Source organism: Carassius gibelio, chromosome B8 (assembly GCF_023724105.1).
Source record: "Carassius gibelio isolate Cgi1373 ecotype wild population from Czech Republic chromosome B8, carGib1.2-hapl.c, whole genome shotgun sequence".
Lineage (NCBI taxonomy): Eukaryota > Metazoa > Chordata > Actinopteri > Cypriniformes > Cyprinidae > Carassius > Carassius gibelio.
The window spans coordinates 23,606,390-23,626,832 of NC_068403.1; the positions used below are offsets into that span (position 1 = coordinate 23,606,390).

General features: G+C 36.7%; 1 protein-coding gene across 1 annotated transcript; it reads right to left on the reverse strand.

Moving 5' to 3' along the window:
• Nucleotides 1–13,025: 13,025 nt before the first annotated feature.
• Nucleotides 13,026–18,661, reverse strand: si:dkey-90l8.3 (LIM domain transcription factor LMO4). Its single transcript, XM_052562531.1, has 5 exons — nucleotides 18,029–18,661; nucleotides 16,917–17,139; nucleotides 15,410–15,506; nucleotides 14,589–14,738; nucleotides 13,026–14,459 (listed from the first exon to the last, which is right to left on the reverse strand). The coding sequence occupies exons 2-5, from the start codon at nucleotides 17,129–17,131 to the stop codon at nucleotides 14,451–14,453; spliced, it is 471 nt and encodes a 156-aa protein (XP_052418491.1). The 5' UTR covers nucleotides 17,132–17,139; nucleotides 18,029–18,661; the 3' UTR covers nucleotides 13,026–14,450.
• Between the last annotated feature and the right edge of the window lie 1,782 nt (nucleotides 18,662–20,443).

Consider the following 20,443-nt stretch of genomic DNA (forward strand, 5'->3'; position numbering starts at 1 on the left):
CAACAGACCAGATAAATTTTCCCTGAGACATTAAAATATATAGACACTGCAATTAATTTACATTTTTTGGTATTATATTTCTTTATCTCCCAATGCTGTCTCATTGTGTGGGTGTATATTATTATTATTTATTTATTTTTTCTTGAATTATATATATTTTTTTAATACTGTCTTGTTTTGTCCTATATTGCGTGTTGTAAAAGTTAACAGCAAAAATTAAATATTCAACAACAACAAAAAGCCATTTTCTTTATTTAATGTGAAAGTTCTTTGCGACATGGTTTATAACTGAATTATGTGTGAACAGAACCACAATTTACTAATGAAAAAAAAGAGCTTTGTATACTTTTTAAATCAGGTTTGATGGTAAATATAATCTATCACAGTGAAGTTCAGCCTCTCTCAGTCATGACTGGTGCTGATTCTGTTAGGTGACTGTAGATTGCAGTCATGTTAATATTGTCTGTTGTTTTATCACCTTGCTGACTACTCATCTCCTGCATCACTCATAGCATCACTCAGTGCAAAGTGTAGCACATGTCACTGAGATGGCGACACCGATAGAGTTGTCTCAATACTGTTTTTTTATCCCCAACAGATTGCCCTGGCCTCAAATGGATTGATATTGAAGTTATGCAGACTCGTTGCTATGCATACAGTGAGATATGTTTGAGTACAAAGACAACACAGACTTCTTCAGTATTTTTGTATTAGTCTAAGCTCAGTACAGGAATGTATCTGGCTCTTTGTGCTCATTCTCGCTGTTTCTCTCTCCTCTAATCAGTCTTTCTATCACTCCTCCAGCCTCTGCTTGACTCCTTTTGTGATGGTCCACTTCATCTCAGTTATAAACAAAGACCCCAACTTGCCATCATCTACACCGATCTTTTACTCTTTCACCCTTATTCCCCCCCTCACCTCCTTGTCCTCTGCACTTTCATCTGTTCACTCCTGTTTTAGAGAGATTTCACTTTGTAGCTGAATGTTATTTGCTTGTTAACAAAGTTGAGTGACCAGATAGTTTTTGAAGAAATAGATTACCAAAAAAAAAGAAAAAAAATACTTTTATTAATTATAGAGTTTTTTTAATCATGTGAGTCGGTTCTACCACAGACATTATGCTTTAAACATTTAAATAAATAAATAAATAAAAAACAGCTTGTGTTCCTTAAAGCTGCGGTAGGTAACTTTTGACGCTCTAGCGGTGAATAAACAGAACTGCTTGCGTCTTGCGGAAGAACATCGTAGCCGGAACTACTTCTCTCTGTTTATGTCTATGAAGAATCACAAAGGTACTGGGATACTCCGCCGCGGTACCCCTGAAGCAATCTAAAATAGTCCGAATATAAACACTTATTATAGGTGCACCCTAGTGATTCAGGACAAGCTAAAACACGGTTTGGAAAATGGATTCATGGTGTACTCGCTTATTATATACATTTTTCTACATTTTGAACAATCAAAGTTACGGACCGCAGCTCTGATTGGTTATTTTTTACCAGGAGCGATGGAGTTTCTGCAAATGGCAATAGGAGCACTGGGAGGAGCCAGAGGAGCTTGATTTTTTTCACAGATTATCTGTCTCATATTCTACTGTCAGGACATAATGACAGGTTTAACAAATATGTAAAAAATATATATTTACAAAAGTTACCTACTGCAGCTTTAAGTCATAACTTTGTGTTGGGAATAAATTAAAATGTAGGTCATTAATCACTGACAATCTTGAGTTATTAACTAAAAAAAGATTTTTAAAAGTCAAAACTCAAAAAATCTAAATCACTGAAAAAAGAAAAAAAAACTTTTCATTTATGAAGGAATCAGGCACATTCAGATGATTTGGTAGCTGGATCAATCAGAAAAGAAAAAAGAAAAAAATACATTCAGATTGTGAGAATAGGTATTATGTCCGATGGACAAATGTACAAAAATAGCTAAAACATTAACACTGTGGGACAACTAAAGATGAATTATCTTTTAGAAAATCCAGCTTAAACTGGTTCACTTGAACACAACTATGTGTATAGCTCACCCCAACATCAGTCTGTCACCTTTTTATTGAATGGGGGAAAAGCAGTGCAAAACGTCTCTCTATTTGTGTTCAATGCACAATGGAAAGTCATACGGGTTTAAAAAGACATGAGATGACTAAATGATGACAGAATTACCACATTAGGTGAACAAGCTCTTAAGTGGGCAATTGTGGAACTGGGTTCATTTCTTCAGGGCTATGTCTATAATCAATCTTCTCTTTCCACACTGTCGGTTATGGTGTGTAGATCTGCGGGTTAAATTCCTGTTGGTTTGACAGCAATCAGGATAAGCAGGGAAGTGACGGAGCGCTTCCTCTAAACAGACACTTAAGAGGAACTGAGGCTGTGAATAATTACTGAGCTGAAATGAAATATGACTGATTATTATCATCATTAGGTCATTCTCAACATCATCTCTTATTGTAATTGTTGACACCATCGTCACTGACATCATTGTTTTCCTCACCATCTTCACTGAATGCACTATTACTTAAACTGCTCATCCGGTGAGCGTTTCGATCCAAGCAAGCAGCACTTTTTGATCGTGCCGAAAAATGCACTTAAAGCAGGTAGTTGTGATTTGAAATAATAACTGTTAGACCAGTTTGACAACAAAACTAATAATCAACCTAATAACTAGCTAGAAACCAACTGCCATGTTTCAGATCATAACTAGCATGAGCAGACGCTGAAACAGTCTCAGTCTCAGCGCTGTATCTAAGAAATTACAAGGTCAGAAGTTGTATTACACAGATGTTTTCTGTGTGTGGGTTTTTAACCCAAATCCACAAACTTTTTAAAGGTAAAGAAAGTGTATGTATTAGACTTGAGTTCTAAAGGGATGTCTGATTTTAAAAGAACTAAAAGTGAGAAAGAAACAGAGCGAGAGAGAGAGAGTGTGTGTGCATGTGTGTGTGTGTGTGTGTGTGTGTGTGAGAGAGAGAGAGAGAGAGAGAGTGTGTGTGTGTGTGTGTGTGAGAGAGAGAGAGTGTGTGTGTGTGCGTGTGTGAGAGAGAGAGCGTGTGTGTGTATGTGTGTGTGTGATAGAGAGAGAGAGAGAGAGATTACCAGTCCCCTTCAGTATCTGCCCAGTCATCGGTTTGTCTGCTGAACAGTGTCTACAGTCTGGCTCCAAAAGTCTTATCAGAATTCCTCTGAGACTTATACAATAACCTCACACACACACACACACACATATGCACACAAGCAGATATGCATGAACAATTCGTCTGTTGCAATGCATTTGACAGGTCAGTTAAATTCTAATCAGGATATCTGATGAAATTAAAACTACAACGCATTGTACATCAGAAAAAAATGAATATGCAAGTAAGCAAATTAATATACAAATGCTTGGCCAGTGCACGTGCACTGCAAACTGTACTTTCTTCATGTGTTTCTATGTGTTACACACTGAACGATAAAAGATTTTGATTGTTGATTTCTGTGATTGTGGCTCCTAATTGGTGCTTCTATGTCATACAGTGAGAGAGGTTCAAAGACGACAGTTGTCACAGTCCTGCGACCAAAGACAGTATAGGATCATTTTCTAACAGTGTCAGAAATACAGCACGATCATCGCACAGTGTGTTTGCAGCTGCGACCCACCTTTACTGACTAGCCAATAAAAATGCAACATGAAATCAACGCCACATGGCGCTAAAACAGAACTGCTTACCTCAAGCACTTATCCCTTCCTCTTTCGCCACTTCCACTTTTTTCAATGTACATAAAGTTGATTGTACCGCATACCCTACTTTGGTGGACACACAGTCGATTAGAGGAATAGTTCATCCAAACATTTCCTCACACTCAGGCCATGCAAGATGTAGATGAGGTTGTTTCTTCATGGGAACAGATTTGGAGGAGTTTAACATTACATCAGTGCAGTGAATGGGTGCCGTCAGAATGAGAGTCCAAACAGCTGATAAAAACATCACAGTTTAACCTGGAGGTTCATGAAGTGTTGTATGTATCGTATTGACAACTATAGGTTGTTGTCATAGTCAGTGAAGCCAGATTACTTTTAGTAAAGTAGTTTGTATTTAAATTAAGAAATTTCCATGACAAATCATTTATATTCTACAGAGCCCCGAGAACTCTGTGAAAATATATTTTGAGTTTAATGCTCTCTTAAAAATTTTGTGTTCTCTCTCAAAACCTTTGCATTTCCAGAAAACTTTGCATTCACTCGTTAAGAACTCCCAACTTTTGGGTTCCACCGAGAAACTTACCATTAAAAATGATAATTTTCCATTGAGAAATTTAGTATACGCACAGAAATGCTTTGTTACCACAAGAAACTTTGCATTTGCTTACAAATAACTCAGAGGTTTTGTTACCCAGAAAACTTTGCATTCCCTCAAAAAGAACTCAAAAGTTTTGCGTTCCCCCCGAGAAACTGTGTTTGCTAAAGTTTTTGGGGTTCGCAAATGTTTTATGTCCAAGGAAACACAAACCGTCTGAGAGAAATCAAAGCACCGAAATATATTCATATCATAGGGTTTTTTTTTTATCCCTTTATTTATATATCTTTTTTTTTTTTTTTTTGCTTAATGGGCCCTCACAGACCTGCAGTGAGTATGTTTCAGGTCTTCAAAAGCACTTTCTGAAATAATCGACACAGGCTGCACAAACACGCACGTTCACAAGCATAATCGCTGAGGTCAGATCCATACTGAAAGTTGAAAACCAAAAAGATCAAGAACAGAGATACTGAAGTGACTGTTTATCAACTGCACACACACACACACACACACTGAATGAATAAACAAATCACAGTTTGACTGTTTAGAAAGAAGAAAGAGCAGGTGAGCTCAACGCACTTAGGATGGAGATTCTCCTGACCTTGCTTGATCACTTCTTGTTTCTTCCATAAACACACACACACACACGTACTGCCCCTATTGTCTGTGTGAGCAGGTGTGTGAAGGATGATAACGAGAGATGTGCTGTGGTTCAGTGAGGTGGGGCTCCCTCAGAGGAGCTGTACTGGCATTTACATACACACATTTCTCACACACACACAGTTCTCTGGACTCAGTCCAGCCCTGCCATTTCCAGGTTAGCCGTAGCGAGTGTAAGGCTGTAGCTCAGGCTTATCTCATCTGAGTCTGTCTGCTTTCTAGCAGTCTCTCAGTTCATGGGCCGCAGGACCCCTTCCCTCTTGGCTTTTTACTCCAGTCTGTTTCAGATACACCCCGTTAGTGTCAGACGCACCTGTGAACACCTCAGAAAGAGCCGTGACTGAGAGTTCAGAGGCCACAGGAAGGCCTCGCTCCTTTTTTCACCCTTTTTGTGAAAGATATCACTCTCTCAAATGCCAAACCAACTGACATTTAACTTCCAGATATTGATTCACACTGACAGCGGAGCATCTCACAAAACTTACCAAAGTGATCAATATAAAAGCACTGAAGCTCTTAAAGGGACAGTTCACCAGGAAATGGAGATGCTGTCATCATTTACTCTCACTGTCTTTTCAAACTTCTTTGTTTCTTCCTTATTTCTTCCATTTTTTTATTGTTATTTTACTTTTCTTCTCTTATTTTTGATTTTTTTCTTTCTTTCCCTTCTTTTCCCTTTTTTCCCCTCTCTTTTTTCTTCGTTCCTTCCTTCCTTTGTTCGAAAACAGTTCATACTCCAATTCAGAGCTTGAATTGGACTTGTAATTCAACTGTAAAAAAAGTATTATAGCACAGAATTCATATTAACTGTTTCGTTCATGTTCATTGTTTGGAAAAGAACAGCATGATCATCCACCATAATATTTCCTTATGTGTTTCACGTATGAAGGAATATCATGAGTTTTCTTCTGAATTACATCTGTTTTAATCACAGAAATCCAAAAGAGCTCAGACAAAGAGTGAGAGAAAGATAAAAAAAGACACTAAAAGAAATGTCTTTTTAATTGTGATCTAAATCCTGGGGATATTCGGTGTCTTGAAACTTTAATTGTGTGCTCTGCTACTGATGTGTTTGTGTTTCTATCTGCATCTGTTCCTCTTCACAGGGTGCTAATGAACAGTCAAACGCACCTGTGCTGTGGAGGGATATAGATAGATGGAGAGAGAGAATGAAAGCACAAAAGTGCAATGAACGCAAGAGGATAGAAATTAGAGTCCTTTACGATCAACGTATCCACTTTCATATGCCCTAGAAACATGATGACCTCATTATCATCTGACCGACTGGATCTGTCAGAAACCAAGGCAAAGAATGACTAATACTTTGGTCATTAACATCTGATCCAAAAACATATGCCTTCTGTAATAAAACAGCATCACAGATTCTGATTAAATTTAATTAAAGTGAATACGTTAAATAACACATAAATCAGTTCAGCTTCAAACTCAAATTGTTAGGGTGATAAAGTTGTAATGAATTGAAATTAAACTAGAAAAAAAATAAAATAGAAATTACTAATTTTTACCCCACACACTAATAATTAATTCTTATTAAGATAATAATAATATTACAAATATTTAACAGTAATTTGCACATGCACTAATAATTACTTCTTAAAATGATATTAATATTATATTATAGATATTTAATAGTAATTTACACACACATATACTGTACACATATTTATGTAAAATACTATTAAATATTATCTACAATAATAATAATATACATTTAAATTATAATTTAAAATAATTGAAAACTATAATATAATATAATATAATATAATATAATATAATATAATATAATATAATAGTATTAACTGAACATAACAATTAATGTTTGTGGTCTGCTGGGATTTTATAAAAGCAACTCAACCACATGTAATACAGTGATTTTACCATGGTTCATGTTTGTTCCCAGGAATACCCCTTACATGTGGTAAATCACTGTAAAGCACCCTTAGATGACTTACTGCTTCAATATACCATATGTAATTGTTTATTAATGCCAGCATGTCTAATTATTTTTCTTGTTAACTTCCCTCACAGGGGAGAGGGTAGGGGATGTCGCTCTGTGTCAAGCTCTCCTGACAGTCTAGAGTCTGCATCAACAACAGCCTAATCAAGACATGATACTGGGGAGCGCTTTGAAGCAGCCAATCTTTGTTCGCCGTGTAGTCACTGTTACTGTTTTTTATTTAGTCAGGGTCCTCTGTTACATTGCAGTCTCTTGGGCAAATAGCAGCATCTGGCTTCCCTGAGGGGAACGAGATGAGAACAGGGCTCTTCTGGGCCCTCAAACCGACACAACACTGCCGCTATCACTGTCAACTGTCCTATCTGGAATCAGGAGGGATGTGGGAGACAAATATGGGAGATATATAACAATACTGGGCTTGATGAGGTGTTGTAACTTGGGAAAATTTGTGAAGATAGATGAAATTTCCATTGCAGATTTCATTCAAATAAAAATAGAGGTGTAACCAAAGGCTGAAACGTCAGTTTTCTTAAATTTTACATTCAATTTAGAATGCTTATTTGCTAAATATGTATTTTTACCCTCTATATTGAGAAAATATCACACCAGGATTTAAATTGATATAATTAATAAAAGGTACATTGAAAGTTGTTATGTAGCAGTCTGGGTACACAGTTTTTTCACACTCTCTTTGTAACTGGCTCCTCTGCCAGGGACCATGGAATGTAAGTAGCTGTTAATTTAATATGCAAATCACTCTGTTGTCAGTCTGAATGCATTTCTAATTAAAAATGTGCCATCAATGTGCGTAAAAAAGATTGGGGGTTGGGGGCACGCAGAAGAAGAGAGGACATGATCAAGGTCTGGTGTAATGAGATATTACAGGCAAATCAGGCCTTAAAGGGACGGTTCAGTCCGACATGGCGAGTGGACCTGCGGGTGAACTCTTTTAACAGGAACAGAAACGGTATGGGTAGTATAAAGGGCAATGTATTGCGTCTAATGTCGCCCCTGTGCAAGCCAGCAACTCTGGTTCAAATGAGCTCACAGATATAAAAGTAGATGTATGACAATCATTGGATATTAGTGTGTCACGGGTTCAAGGCTTAAGATATGGTCACATTGGTGAATTTTTCAGGGCACAGAAGTACATAGCCAACAGCATAGTTATGTATGAAGTACAGCTCACAGAACATGCTTTTTATCCAGTCAGCTTTCCTTGGTCAATGTGACAAATCTTCATAATCAGTTGCAAAAAAATTGTGGGGAAATCTTTGATAATTAAGCAAAAATCCAGATCTTGTGTATTTCTATTGAAATGCTTTGATCTTATGTGTGAAAATTAGCCGAACAACAATACAGGAGCAGGAAACAAAGTAAATCCCGACATTTCAATAGGATTACATTTTGTGTAAAGGTGAAAGATTTCACTAATGTGACTTCACATTTACCAGATAGATTTTCAATTAATAAAGATTTATTTTTATGCATTTCCTTGTACTATACTATGTTACGACCTCAAAACACTTTTACAATAGTGTGATTTGTAAATACATGTTGACATTTGTTTCACATAACCACCTCCATACAGTTTCTCTGATGTGGTAAACTTGCTCAGTAGCGCACCTGGTACAGCACTGCACTTACAATGTACGAATCCTGTGAAACACAAGTTAGGATAAAAGTGTTTAAAGACTTGAAGAAGCATGCTAAAACTGCACGGTTGCTTCAAGCACATGTGTTTTTATCTAAGATTTGCTTTTGTTAATACTATCAGTAACATTTTAGTTCTAGTAACCAGATATTCCAGTTACGAACTACTCCGATACGTACATTAGCAAATGTAATAAAACTTTGTCACATTCACCCTCATCTGTTTCAGATAAAACTGAACATGCTTTTACAGAATCCCACCGGACAATTTGCTTTGAAAGTTTCGCAAAATATAATTTTTTATAGTTTTCTCAATGAACCTGGATTGCAAACTATGGGCAGGAAATACAAATATGCTTGACAAAAGAAAGCTGACATAGTTATGAGGAAAGAAAAAAAGCATATTTTTGCATATATTTCCATATGTAGTCATATCCTAAGAAAATGTACCATATAAACCCTTCTTTACTCCAAAATACCTCAGGTCATGCTGTAAAACCATAGTAAACGAGTAAGTCATCTCTTTCAAAAAGCCATTTCCATTGACAACAGTGGTAATTAACAGCAGTGTTATTGTAGTAAATTGTATTTTGATGGAAACTAAAGAGGTGAGAACAATGGTAGTGGAGCTCTTCATGTAAAATACACAATGCACAAAGCTTCCACAACTTTCACGTGCAATATTTAGTCAGAAACGAATGTGAGGTAGACCTCCACCCCAGCCGCAAGTCATGCTATGGAGATAAAGATAGGAGAGGCGTGTGGGTGAGTGTTTGTGTTGGGGGTGGGGTGTCAACTCAAGCAGGCTTCCATGTAGCTAATTTATTTACAGATTTAATTAGACCGATTGAGCCCTCACAGTTCAGAGAGAGTGAGTGAAAAAGTGATGGTAAGAAAGAGAGAGAGAGAGAGAAATGTTGCCAGCGCTACACTACTTTAATTACTCTCTCCTGCACCAGATCCCCTCTCACTGACGTCTGGGGAAAAGCTTAATTAAAATCCTCATTATTTTACTTTTAATTAGTTCCCCCCTCTTTTGTTTCCTTTCACCATATGGCCATGTTCCGTGGTCAAATTAACGTAATTGAGCTAATTAAGCAGATCGCCTTAATTATTCAGAGTGCTCTGATTGGGCGAGGATTCTGCTTTTTTCACCCTGCCTCTCTCCTTCGCTGACATTCTCTGCTCTGGGAAGTTCACAGTTGTCAAGTCTGTCTCTCTGTCACTGAGGCCCTACTGATTCACTGCACAAGTGGCTCATTACTAGATAACACTGAGGAGACGTGTTCTAGAAAGCGATCTGAACCGACCGCACCCTCCTGTGATATGAAAGTCTAATGAGTTGATATATTACGCGTAGGATCACAAAGCAGAGAGCCTGATGTGAGCGTTTTGTCAAAACGTTGGGACTCGGTGAGATGGATCTGCCAGAGCTTCGGTGGGCATTTGAGTTGAGCTCACCTCCATTCCTGTTCCCTGGTTTTGACTAGCAATAGACATGACCAAAAATACTAGTGGTGTACATGTAAAACTTATGGGCAGAAAGAAATATGACTTGTTTTTAGTAGGAAGGGGACTAAAAATTTATCAAAATCATGCAGACCTCTACTGTGAGGCTTAGCGGTTAGCATGAATGTTCCAACAATGCTATGAGGCTAATGTCAAGAGTTTGAGTGCAGCTCATGTCAGTTTGCAGTTCTGCATCATTTTCTGTCCTGTCTACACTATCAATATCAAGAAAGTGTCAGAAAGTCCAAAAAAGAGAATGCGCTGAGATTTGGCAAGGCTATGGCTGAACATTGTGCTATGAGGCTCATGTGGTGTGAGATTAGCTTGCATGCTAATACATGATAACTATAGATTTTTACTTCTGATTAGGCTTCAGAACTCATGTAAGTTATGTTTTTGATTAACTTAATGAACAAAATGTGTAAGAATCCTAAACCGTTGTTGTTTGCAGAGCTTCTTTTCTGAAATAAATCCAAAAGCCAGTGGAAAAATCCTAACGGGTTTCAGACAAGGGAACAGTATGATGCTAAATCACAGGTTGGCCTACTGTTTATGCAGTGGATGTGAATTTTTCCAATCAATTCCTATTTTTGCATCATTTCTCATCCTCTACATACTATTAATAACAAATTAAGTTGAAAGAGTCGCAAAATTAATGACATAAGATTTGTTGGCAATGTGTGTTGGTGGTTGGTGTGTACAATCTGACATATTTAGGCTATGTAATGTCCTGTGTAGCCATTTGCTATCACTATCAATAGCATTTAGCATATATTTTCTGACATGTTAATGAAGGAAAAGCAAATATGAGCCCATATCATTTCATGTTAACACATAATTCCTGTCATCTTTACATTGTCATTATCGATTAAAGGAGAAAGGGTAAAAAAAAGCGGATGCTATGTGGTGATATTCACATAAGTACAAAATCACGTAGGCCTATTGCTAGAGTAAGTATTACATTTAAAAAAGGCCTTGCCTCACATCTGTTCCAAAAGTGTGCTATGTGTTGAGTTCAAAGGGCACTATGAAGGGCATAGGGAATAAGGATTGGAACGCAGCTTGAGCCTTGGTGCTCTTGCTGTTAGCATGGTATCAAGATGTAAGTGTAGCACAATGGCTAAACACCTAACAAGATGAGTGTTGATGCTCATGGTGTACTTTCCTGTCCTCTCTATACTATGGTTGTAGCCAAAATCCCATAATGTGATCCAATACATTACACATTCATTGTGTCAATAAATTGAGTAATGCTGTTGTGTTAAATATATGTAATCCAAAAAGCCTATTTTGATTGCATTTATAAAAAAATGTATAATAATATAAGTACTTAATTTTTGTGATCTGATTACATACCTAGATTACATGTAATCGGTTATTACCCAGCACTAATGTTGATTATTATGATTATGCCATTATTATAGCATGAAATATCTTTGTGGTCCCTAAAGCAATTTTTTAAACCTGCAGTTGTTAATTATACTTGCGCTCTGTCCAAAACCCTTAACTTAAATGAACAGGAAATATACTGATGATATAAATGTGTTATATAAAAAGCATCTTACCTCATTCCCTAACCTCAAAATCTTAATAGTTGACAGAATGTTGCTCTAGGATCAACAAAAACATGTTTGAGGCCATGCTGTATTTAGCGAAATTACATCAAGCATCGGAAAGTGGTGAAAAGGCTAAATAATTAATGTTTTCAAATGGAAGACAGTGGCCATGTGATAAATTGTGACAGGAAAACAAAGCGATTGTAAATGTTCTTAGTTGTTAGATGGTAAAAATATCCACACTCTTCTCTTTCCCACTTTTTCACAGCGTGAGGAATGGAAACTCAGGCAATTACACTCATTTGCATGTGTTAATATGATTAATTAGGGAGTATAAACACTTTTTCCATGACAGAAGCAGCATAGCAATTCATACACCTGCAAACTTTTTCTGATAGAGGATAATGCCTGTTAACTAAGAGGCTTTTTTTCTGCCCCTCTATCCTTCTAATTGGCATGTGAATATGCGTGGTTAATTAGGAATATGCAGATGAAGCTTGATTGGTTTGAATGCAGAGTGTAAGTTGAGGCACGGTGGGATTCAAATTGTGCCGAGGTTTTGATTTCCTTACTTATCAAGATATGAGGATAATTGCAATTGTGATCATTTGCATACGTTAATGAATTTGCCTGATGCTTTTCAATCGAATGTGAAATAAATAATTGATGCAGTATCAGCACCTACACCGACATCAGGGATGCTTTTTTATAACTAAACGCATTAAGGTGCCATTTTGGAGCTAATTTAAAGAATGCATCGTCACATCTTTCCTACAAATCCTTATGAATTTCATGGTGCTTTTTGCTGCCTTGTATAAGACATTAAATGAATGCAATATAAAACAAGAAATTAATTCAGAGTAGGTTTTCTCTTAAAAAAAATATACATACAAAATAAGAATATATATATTTGTCTCTAAAGTAAAAGAAGAGCAATTTTCCTCTATTTAAGAGGCGGCTTACTCAAGGGCAGGAGGTTGTGGGAAGGAAAAGGGGGTGAAAAGTTGTGCTGTGTACTTTAATTGCAACATGGTAAACATTTAACATGTGTGATTGTTTTGAGGCAGCGAACGGAAAGGAGCGACTGCCTCTTAATTAACTAGGAGGCAGATTAGTCCCTATTAAATTCAAACACGGGATCAGAGCAGAGTTCAGCCTCCCCAGTGCAACAGCAGCACAGATACGGCACTCACAATGAACTTACACGCTCCACGCTCACATTTAATTGCTTCTGTAATGGTCCGAGCTCAAGCCCTATTCATACTAACCCTTTGGGTAATCAGGTTTGCACCGCTGAGAGCAAAGCTAATAACTAGCAGAAAAACAGTAATAAACAACGAACAGTGAAATCTGGATGGTAAAAAGGGACAACAAATTCATTCTTGGCAGCTGGATTGTTGTATTTCCCATTTATTGGATAATTGCACCTTAAATAGACATCACATGTTGAGCAGATGATTCAACCGTTACAGAGAGTATTGGTATAAAAACATATTTCCAATTCTACACCCTGAACGATGTCCAAAAGATGTACGAAGATATTCTGTTGTTGACGTTAATCAACGTGAAATCAAAACGGACCCCATTTACTTTTTAAATGCACTTTTTGGTGCATATTTAATGGCGAAATCCAGTTCTTTGGCATCTGACCCTTCACAAAAACCCACCCACCTTAGTTTCTGTTGCTATGTCCGGCCCACTCAAGAAACAAGGAGAAAACTGACATCGCACTGACAGACAAGACAGAGCAGGTTACTTCTGGTATGAAAAATGTTGAAATTTTTTAAAGAAATTAAAAATATAAATACCATTTTGTGTCTCTTTAATGTGTCGCGAGAGATCACTGTATTGCCTCATTTCAAGCTGCTTTTCATATTCATTTAACGCATGAAATAAACATGAATGAACATCAGAACGTATTTTTTTTAAACCGTGGAGAGACTTCAATACACAGCATTATTTAAGTTTGAGTCCTCCGAAGTTAATCTACTCTCCTGGGCTGCGTTTCCCAAAAGCATCATGGTTTCAATGGGTCTCCGATGTACTTAAGCTTACGGGAAATGCAGCCCTGTCTGATCTGTTTGTCAGACAAGATGACAGATTCTGCGTTATGATTGGTCAGATCGCCGGTGAATCAAGCTCTTTGCAAAGAGTCAATAGGACACAATTTTGCATGAGGTTGAAATAGTTTCTACACCGATGTTGCTCATATTCGAACTGGTCATGCAAATTCACCGCAATTGGAAATGGTTTGAAAGTGATTCAAGTGTGAGCTGTGCTTAATGCACTACAACAGTATTGACAACAGACCATTTTCTTTTACAGCAAAACTGCTGAAATTCATTGTGACCGCACCTTTAGTGTGCATGACTTATCAGTGCACATCAAACTCAAATAATCATAAAAATGTAATAACTTTCACCCTTTTTGACTGACATCACCAGTCTCTCTTATATAATGGCCACTTTTCAAGTTCTGAACGCAGTTTCACCTTGACTTGAAAAAGCATACATTGCTTTCAGATGGAGCCTTCTCTCTGAGGTTAGATGTGAGAGAGGCAGGATATCCTGTGAGAAAATAGAAGTCACTTCTGTTTTCAGGGGGGCGAGAAAGCCACAATGAGAGATACTGCAGAATCCACCACAGTTTGATATGAAGTCAGATATAAAGATGTTTCCATCACAGACTCGTTCTCCCACTTTTTCCATTTAATTCTGTAAAAACGTAAGTGCATCAAAGGAGGAGTGTCTGGAGGATGTCTGGAGGGTAAACAGAGAGAGGAGAACAGGAAGAGGTGAAGAAGACGGGGAGTCCTTCAGCAAACCTACAAGACACAAGAGTGGTTAAACTACATGTGTATGCTCTTTAAAAACACTTTAGTTATGGACTGCAGACAAAGACCAAACTCACATTGTATTATGACCTTAAAGAGTAAAATAAAGAGTAAACTCACTTTCTGGTCCGGTAGCACTGGGTTGCTCTGGAGGTGAGTATTAAGATGTGCAGCTCCTGGCCGGTCGTGCTCACAAAATATGGTGCCGTTCACATAGTGGAATCGGTCACCGGGGACCAACTGGTTTCTGCACGTTGCACAAGAGAAGCACTGCAACAGAAATGATAGAATCAAGTAAATCTGACCCTGCGGCGTGTTGTAAGTGCTGCATTATTAGCCATGTGTTTTATTAAAGTATGCAGAGCTGCTAGTCAGGGTTAGCCTGAACTGACTGCCTCATATCAGTGTTTAAAATTAGTTTTTAATGTGTTAATCCACATGCAACCAAGGTAGGTTTCATTTTAAAAGAACAAGACTGAACAAGGTTAGCATTATTATGAGAAGCTGTAAGATATCTAGACATGTCCCAGAGAAATAAAATGTACCATACAGTAATACGACAATTAAATAAATAATGATTCACATGTTTATTTCAGTTTTAATGAACATTTGCTATTTAGAAACCCATTAAATATAGCACTCAAGTTAAACGGAAGCACAGCCAAAAAAATATGACTTTGTTTCTTCTGTGGACTATAAAGATGATGTTTTGAAAATTTCTCTCTTTGTCCGAACAAATGAAACTCAAAGGTGTCCAGTGCCATTTTGGATCGATTTTTATTGTATGGACAAAAACATTCTTCAAGACATCTTTTTGTGTTTCAAGAAGAAAGTCAGCCATACAGGTTTGGAAAGGCACAAAGGTAAGCAAATACATCATGGTGAGTTTTATTTGGGTGAACTTTTACAATGCTGTCATATTTGTGCTTCACATAACCAACCTTGAGGTGGTAGACGTTGCCCTGTGCCCGCATGACCATTTCACTGGCAGGAATGGACTGACCACATGCACTGCAAGCCCCCGTGTGCCCAAACAACCTGGAAAGCACAGAAAACACAAATATAGTAGAAGAAATATGTTGTAGGAGAACAGTACTGCAGGAGAACAGCTATGAACAAGGTCGACACAACAGGCTTAGCATTAAATGATGTCGTGTGATGCATCTAAGACAGCATGCAGCGTCTCTGATGTTCTCTGTGGGAGCGTGTGAGAAAGCATCTGCAGAGATCATCAGCACCCAATGCAAATCAACACAAGAACTACAGCTTCAGACAACTTTGACTACGCTATTTGAATTGCAAATGACTGTGAAGACTCTTGCCTCAAAAAGTCTCATTATCGACTTGCTTCTTTGTTATAATAATTAAGATTTCGGATGTGGTCACTACTAAACGTGGAGGTGAAAACACATGGCTCTAGGAGTTAAAAGCCTTTTTCACACTCATTACTAGTTGTTAAAATCTAACTCACGTCATACATGGTATTTTAAGAGCGTAAGATGAGTTTTTCCATTTGTAATTTGCTCCTGCGTTTTAGAATAGAATAGAATGGAGCTTTATTGTCATTGTTTAGGAACAACGAAATACAGTTTAGTCTACCTGAACAATATATGGTACATTGAGCAATTAAATCAATGATTTCTTAAAATATGTAAGTGAAACCAAAAAGCACTTGATTAGTGAAATTAAGTGTGTAGAAGTTATAATAGTGCGGTAAAAAATTAAGGTCAAACTAAATATACAAACATGTTTGTATGTTCTGATTATTTTATATGTGGTTTTTTATATTTTCAACTCTGTTACTAAAATAAAATCTTGCTTTTTGTGTGTTTTCGGCTATAAACATTAAAATGCATAACATTTTAGCAGATAATATAATCAAAAAGACCTTTCCAATTAAAAAAAAAATTCTAAAATGGAAACAGGGTAACAAGTAACAGGGTTGAAATTTTAGGTTGAGTTAAACCATACTAACAGCTAGTCTGAGACCAAATGCTGATTTGTAGTAACTTATAAACTTATAAATCACATTTAACTGATCCTAAATCAAAAAACAAAAACATGTCTGTTCACAAAAACTTGGGTAACAGGGTGGAAAGGTTATGCTCAATGCAATATTTTAGAAAAGACCCAATGATGTTACTCTCTGGGTGACACAATTTTAGTAATTATTATTATTAGTAAAGGGAAAAAAAATGAGAGTAACAGGGTTTAGACTACTCCCCCCCCCCCCCCCCTTATTTTTAAATTCTTCCTATTTTAGTGATTCAAATGAGTTTTACTACAATGAGTTGAAGATCAGTTCAACAGATCATGTTAATATGATAAATTGCTAGATGTGGTTGAGAAGGTCATGACCTCTGAGCTAAGAGAGGACATACAGAAATACTGTTTCTCACAACACATCTAAATGTCTCTATGTCTTTGGTGTTTGAGCGTGCGTCTGACCTGATGTAGTCTGTTCTGCAGAGGATCATGCCTCCTTTGCTGTAGCAGGTGGTCCCGATCTCCCCCAGCTGAGCCTGACAGCACGAGCACTTGAGGCAGCGTGTGTGCCAGTAGCGCTCCATGGAGAAGAGCAGGAAACGGTCAGCGATGTGACCCCCACAGCCTGCGCACGACCTGGACGCGCACGCGCCGCCTGCAACCTGACTGTTCACCATAGCTACGGCTGCAAGAGGTGAATGAGAAAACCAGCGGTGTGAACTTAATCTAACACACTATATATGATGTACAATTCTTTCTGTAACAGATGTAACAGTACAGCTGTCACAGTGCACATGGCTCAGTTTAAAACAGTGGTTACTAAACTCAGTACCTCAGATAAATTAATATTTGTTGGCTGTGCAACCAAATAAACAAGTCATCAAATGCATCCTTAACTACACAGCGATGCAAAGATATCGGTAAACATTAAGATATACAATATAAAGACTTGACACTAATAGAGTTCATGATTCATCACGTTTTTCGATATTTAAAGCTTGGATATAAAAAATGTCTCATTTAACATTGTACGCAACTAAATCCCCAATATGAGGTCTTGTGATAAAACAGTTAATATGTTTCATAAGCAAGCAATAAAATAAACCTCAACAAGCAGACAAGTTCCAGATTAAACTGTACTTAAAACTGCATATGTATTATTTTTATATGATTTCCACTACAATGCCACTTAGTTTAAGAATACCAAAAAAAATATTGTCAGGCAAAGAACAATCACTAAAAAGACTCACAGTGCAGCCTCCAAAAATAATAATAATTAACTGTAATTCTTAAATATTTAATCTTAAACATTCAAACATATACTTTAATTGCATTTAATATGCTTTCTGTGTTTAAAATTCACTTTTGAGCATATATATTTTATTTATTTATTAATTTATTAAATAACTAACCTGTAAGAATATCTATTGCATCTAGCACAGAAGCAGGATTACAATACAGAACACGTCTTGATGAATCCACAGTGCACTCTAAACTTTAAATTCTCAGCTCATACATTGAAACTTAGCCCATTTGAATGAATAATGCAAATACCTGTGGATTGTACAACTCACCTTGAAGAGCTTGGATACTCCAGTGAGTTGTTACTGTATAAACTTGACGGTATCAACCTCGAGACTCGCGCGCCCGTGACGGTCCTCCTCTTCACGCCCACATTGTACAGAAACCGGCAACACGAGTGAATTAACGTGGCTTTGCTGGACAGTGTATAGTTACTTTGTCCGTCGCATTGTGCAGCTCTCCAAAAGAAGACCTCGAGAGTGTGGACTTTATTCCGTGAGATGTTTGATCAAACAGACGAGCAGCGAGTGAAGCTCACTGACCGACGGAGGCGTCGAGGGGCTTTTTATTATCACAGGGCGTGGCTTATAACATCATCAATATAAGATTAATAAATATCCTATTGGTCCGTCACGAATATAAAATCACGCAAATTAGACATGTTGCATATTAAATTAATTTATAAAATATAAACCGGATAATTATTCTCAAATAAAACAGATAGCATGGGTATTTATAAAGTGACCCTTATGAAAATCCACTGTAATTATGCCTAAGTAAACGTCACACTAAAATTGTGCGCATATTATTCTCCTTAAGCCTTAAGGACAAACTCGCATGCAACTAAAGTTGAACTGAACTGTTGAACTGTTCGTTTCCAAGAATCGGTTTAAAAATCCAATCCAGTGATTCTTTTGAGATGGTCCTAAATGCAGAACACAAGATCCAAGGGGCGTGGTTGGATCCAGCTCCAACTCCTCCCACCTTACAAACCCACCCGCCTCCGCCCCAGATGTGGATCAAACCACGCCCCCTGGATCTTGTGATCTGAAGTGATGGGCTAAAACAAGTTTCGTTTTAAATCTACATTATGATAAAGTTAAGATTGTTTTATTAATATGTTTTAGTATATGTTAGTATTAATACTGTTTTAACATAATATCATATAGCTATAAAGATACTAATTTAAATAAACCAGAGGCCACTTTAGATGTTCTCTGAGATTAATCTTTACTAAGAGTATTTAATTAATAAGCGTGTTTACTTTCATGCGTCCTGGTTGTAGTCGTGAATCAGGACATAAAAACATAAGGTCATCATTTAAACCCAAATATAATGATATTATATTATATTATATTGTATTAGATCTTTGTAATATTTCTTCTATTAAAGTAGCTGATCTGATGCCCCATCAATCATCATCAGCTCACTCAACAGTTTTCGATTCAATAATAAGATTCAAAAAAATGATTCAAAAATCTGACACCACAAAATCCACATAATCTGAATTCATAATCTCAACAAGCGAGTGTTTTACAGTGAAATCGGCACTTTAGCATGATATAATCTTAAAGCCCCACAGTTTTCAGTGTTTATTGACACCGTAAATTGTTGTTGTAACACTAGAGGTCAGTGTTGTAGAGTAGCTAATCTGAAGCAGACGAACCGAGGACTGTAGATGCTGCAGCCGTCATCTGCAAAAACATTAGGTCAGCATTTTGCATTTATATCCCACATTTTTTTTCTTCCTAGTGCTTCACCAAGCAAATATCATGATATGATATTAATAATGTTTTTCCTGTTTAAGTATCAATATGCACATTGTAGCTAACTAACCTGAAGGTGAAGGTTTTATTTATTATTGTGAAAGTTAAATGCATGTGTGTCCCATTTCAGTGACCAGAAATTTATTTCAGTGACCAGAAATTTAATATTTAACAGTGTTTGCAGTGTTTTTAAAGCATTATTTATTATATTTATAATATATAAATAATATGTAATATATTATATTTACAATTTATAAAATATTAATTTTTTTAATTACGTTTTTATTTTTAATTTAGGTACTTATTTTAATTTAAGTTTTAGGAAGTTTCTTCCTCATTAAAACCTTTCTATTTAGCTTTCATTTTTTTCCCCCAGCTTTCATTTTAGTATTCGTAGTTCTTCGACATAATTTTATTTAGCCTAGTTTATTCAGCAACTCTGCCGAGACATTTTCATCCCAAGTTTTTTAAGTTTAAGTCTGAGTTTTTTTCACAATATAACATAATATTCAGATTCAGATTTGAGTGCAGCTTTATCTCAATTAATAAAAACAATGACATAAACATTTTTTATTCATTAATAACAACACTGGCCCAAGTTTTGTGTGTCCTATATATAAATGTTTTAAATAGAACTCTCCTTAAAAAGGGTGACACCCTGTTGTAAATATGAAACAAATATAACATAAAGATAAAATAAAACAGCTCATAAACCATGTAACTGGACCACCTGGGGTGAACAAACAACACTTTCTGAAGGTTAAGCTCTTTTCTCAGAATTTTTTAAAGATTCAACTGCTATTTTGTTACCTATTCATGAAAATTGTCTGCTAATGTATGATTCCATTACTGTGTCACATGACACTTTAGTTTAAACCCAAAGCTCCATACATTGCTGTTTTGTACTATTGTACTACTATG

Bases quoted from the DNA above. Each gene is read 5' to 3' on its own strand.
- si:dkey-90l8.3 (XM_052562531.1), bottom strand. From the start codon at position 17,131: ATGGTGAACAGTCAGGTTGCAGGCGGCGCGTGCGCGTCCAGGTCGTGC. The intron at 15,507-16,916 runs GTCAGACGCACG...TGTGCTTTCCAG, and splicing joins TGCAGAACAGACTACATCAG to GTTGTTTGGGCACACGGGGG. The intron at 14,739-15,409 runs GTTGGTTATGTG...TTTCTGTTGCAG, and splicing joins GCAACGTCTACCACCTCAAG to TGCTTCTCTTGTGCAACGTG.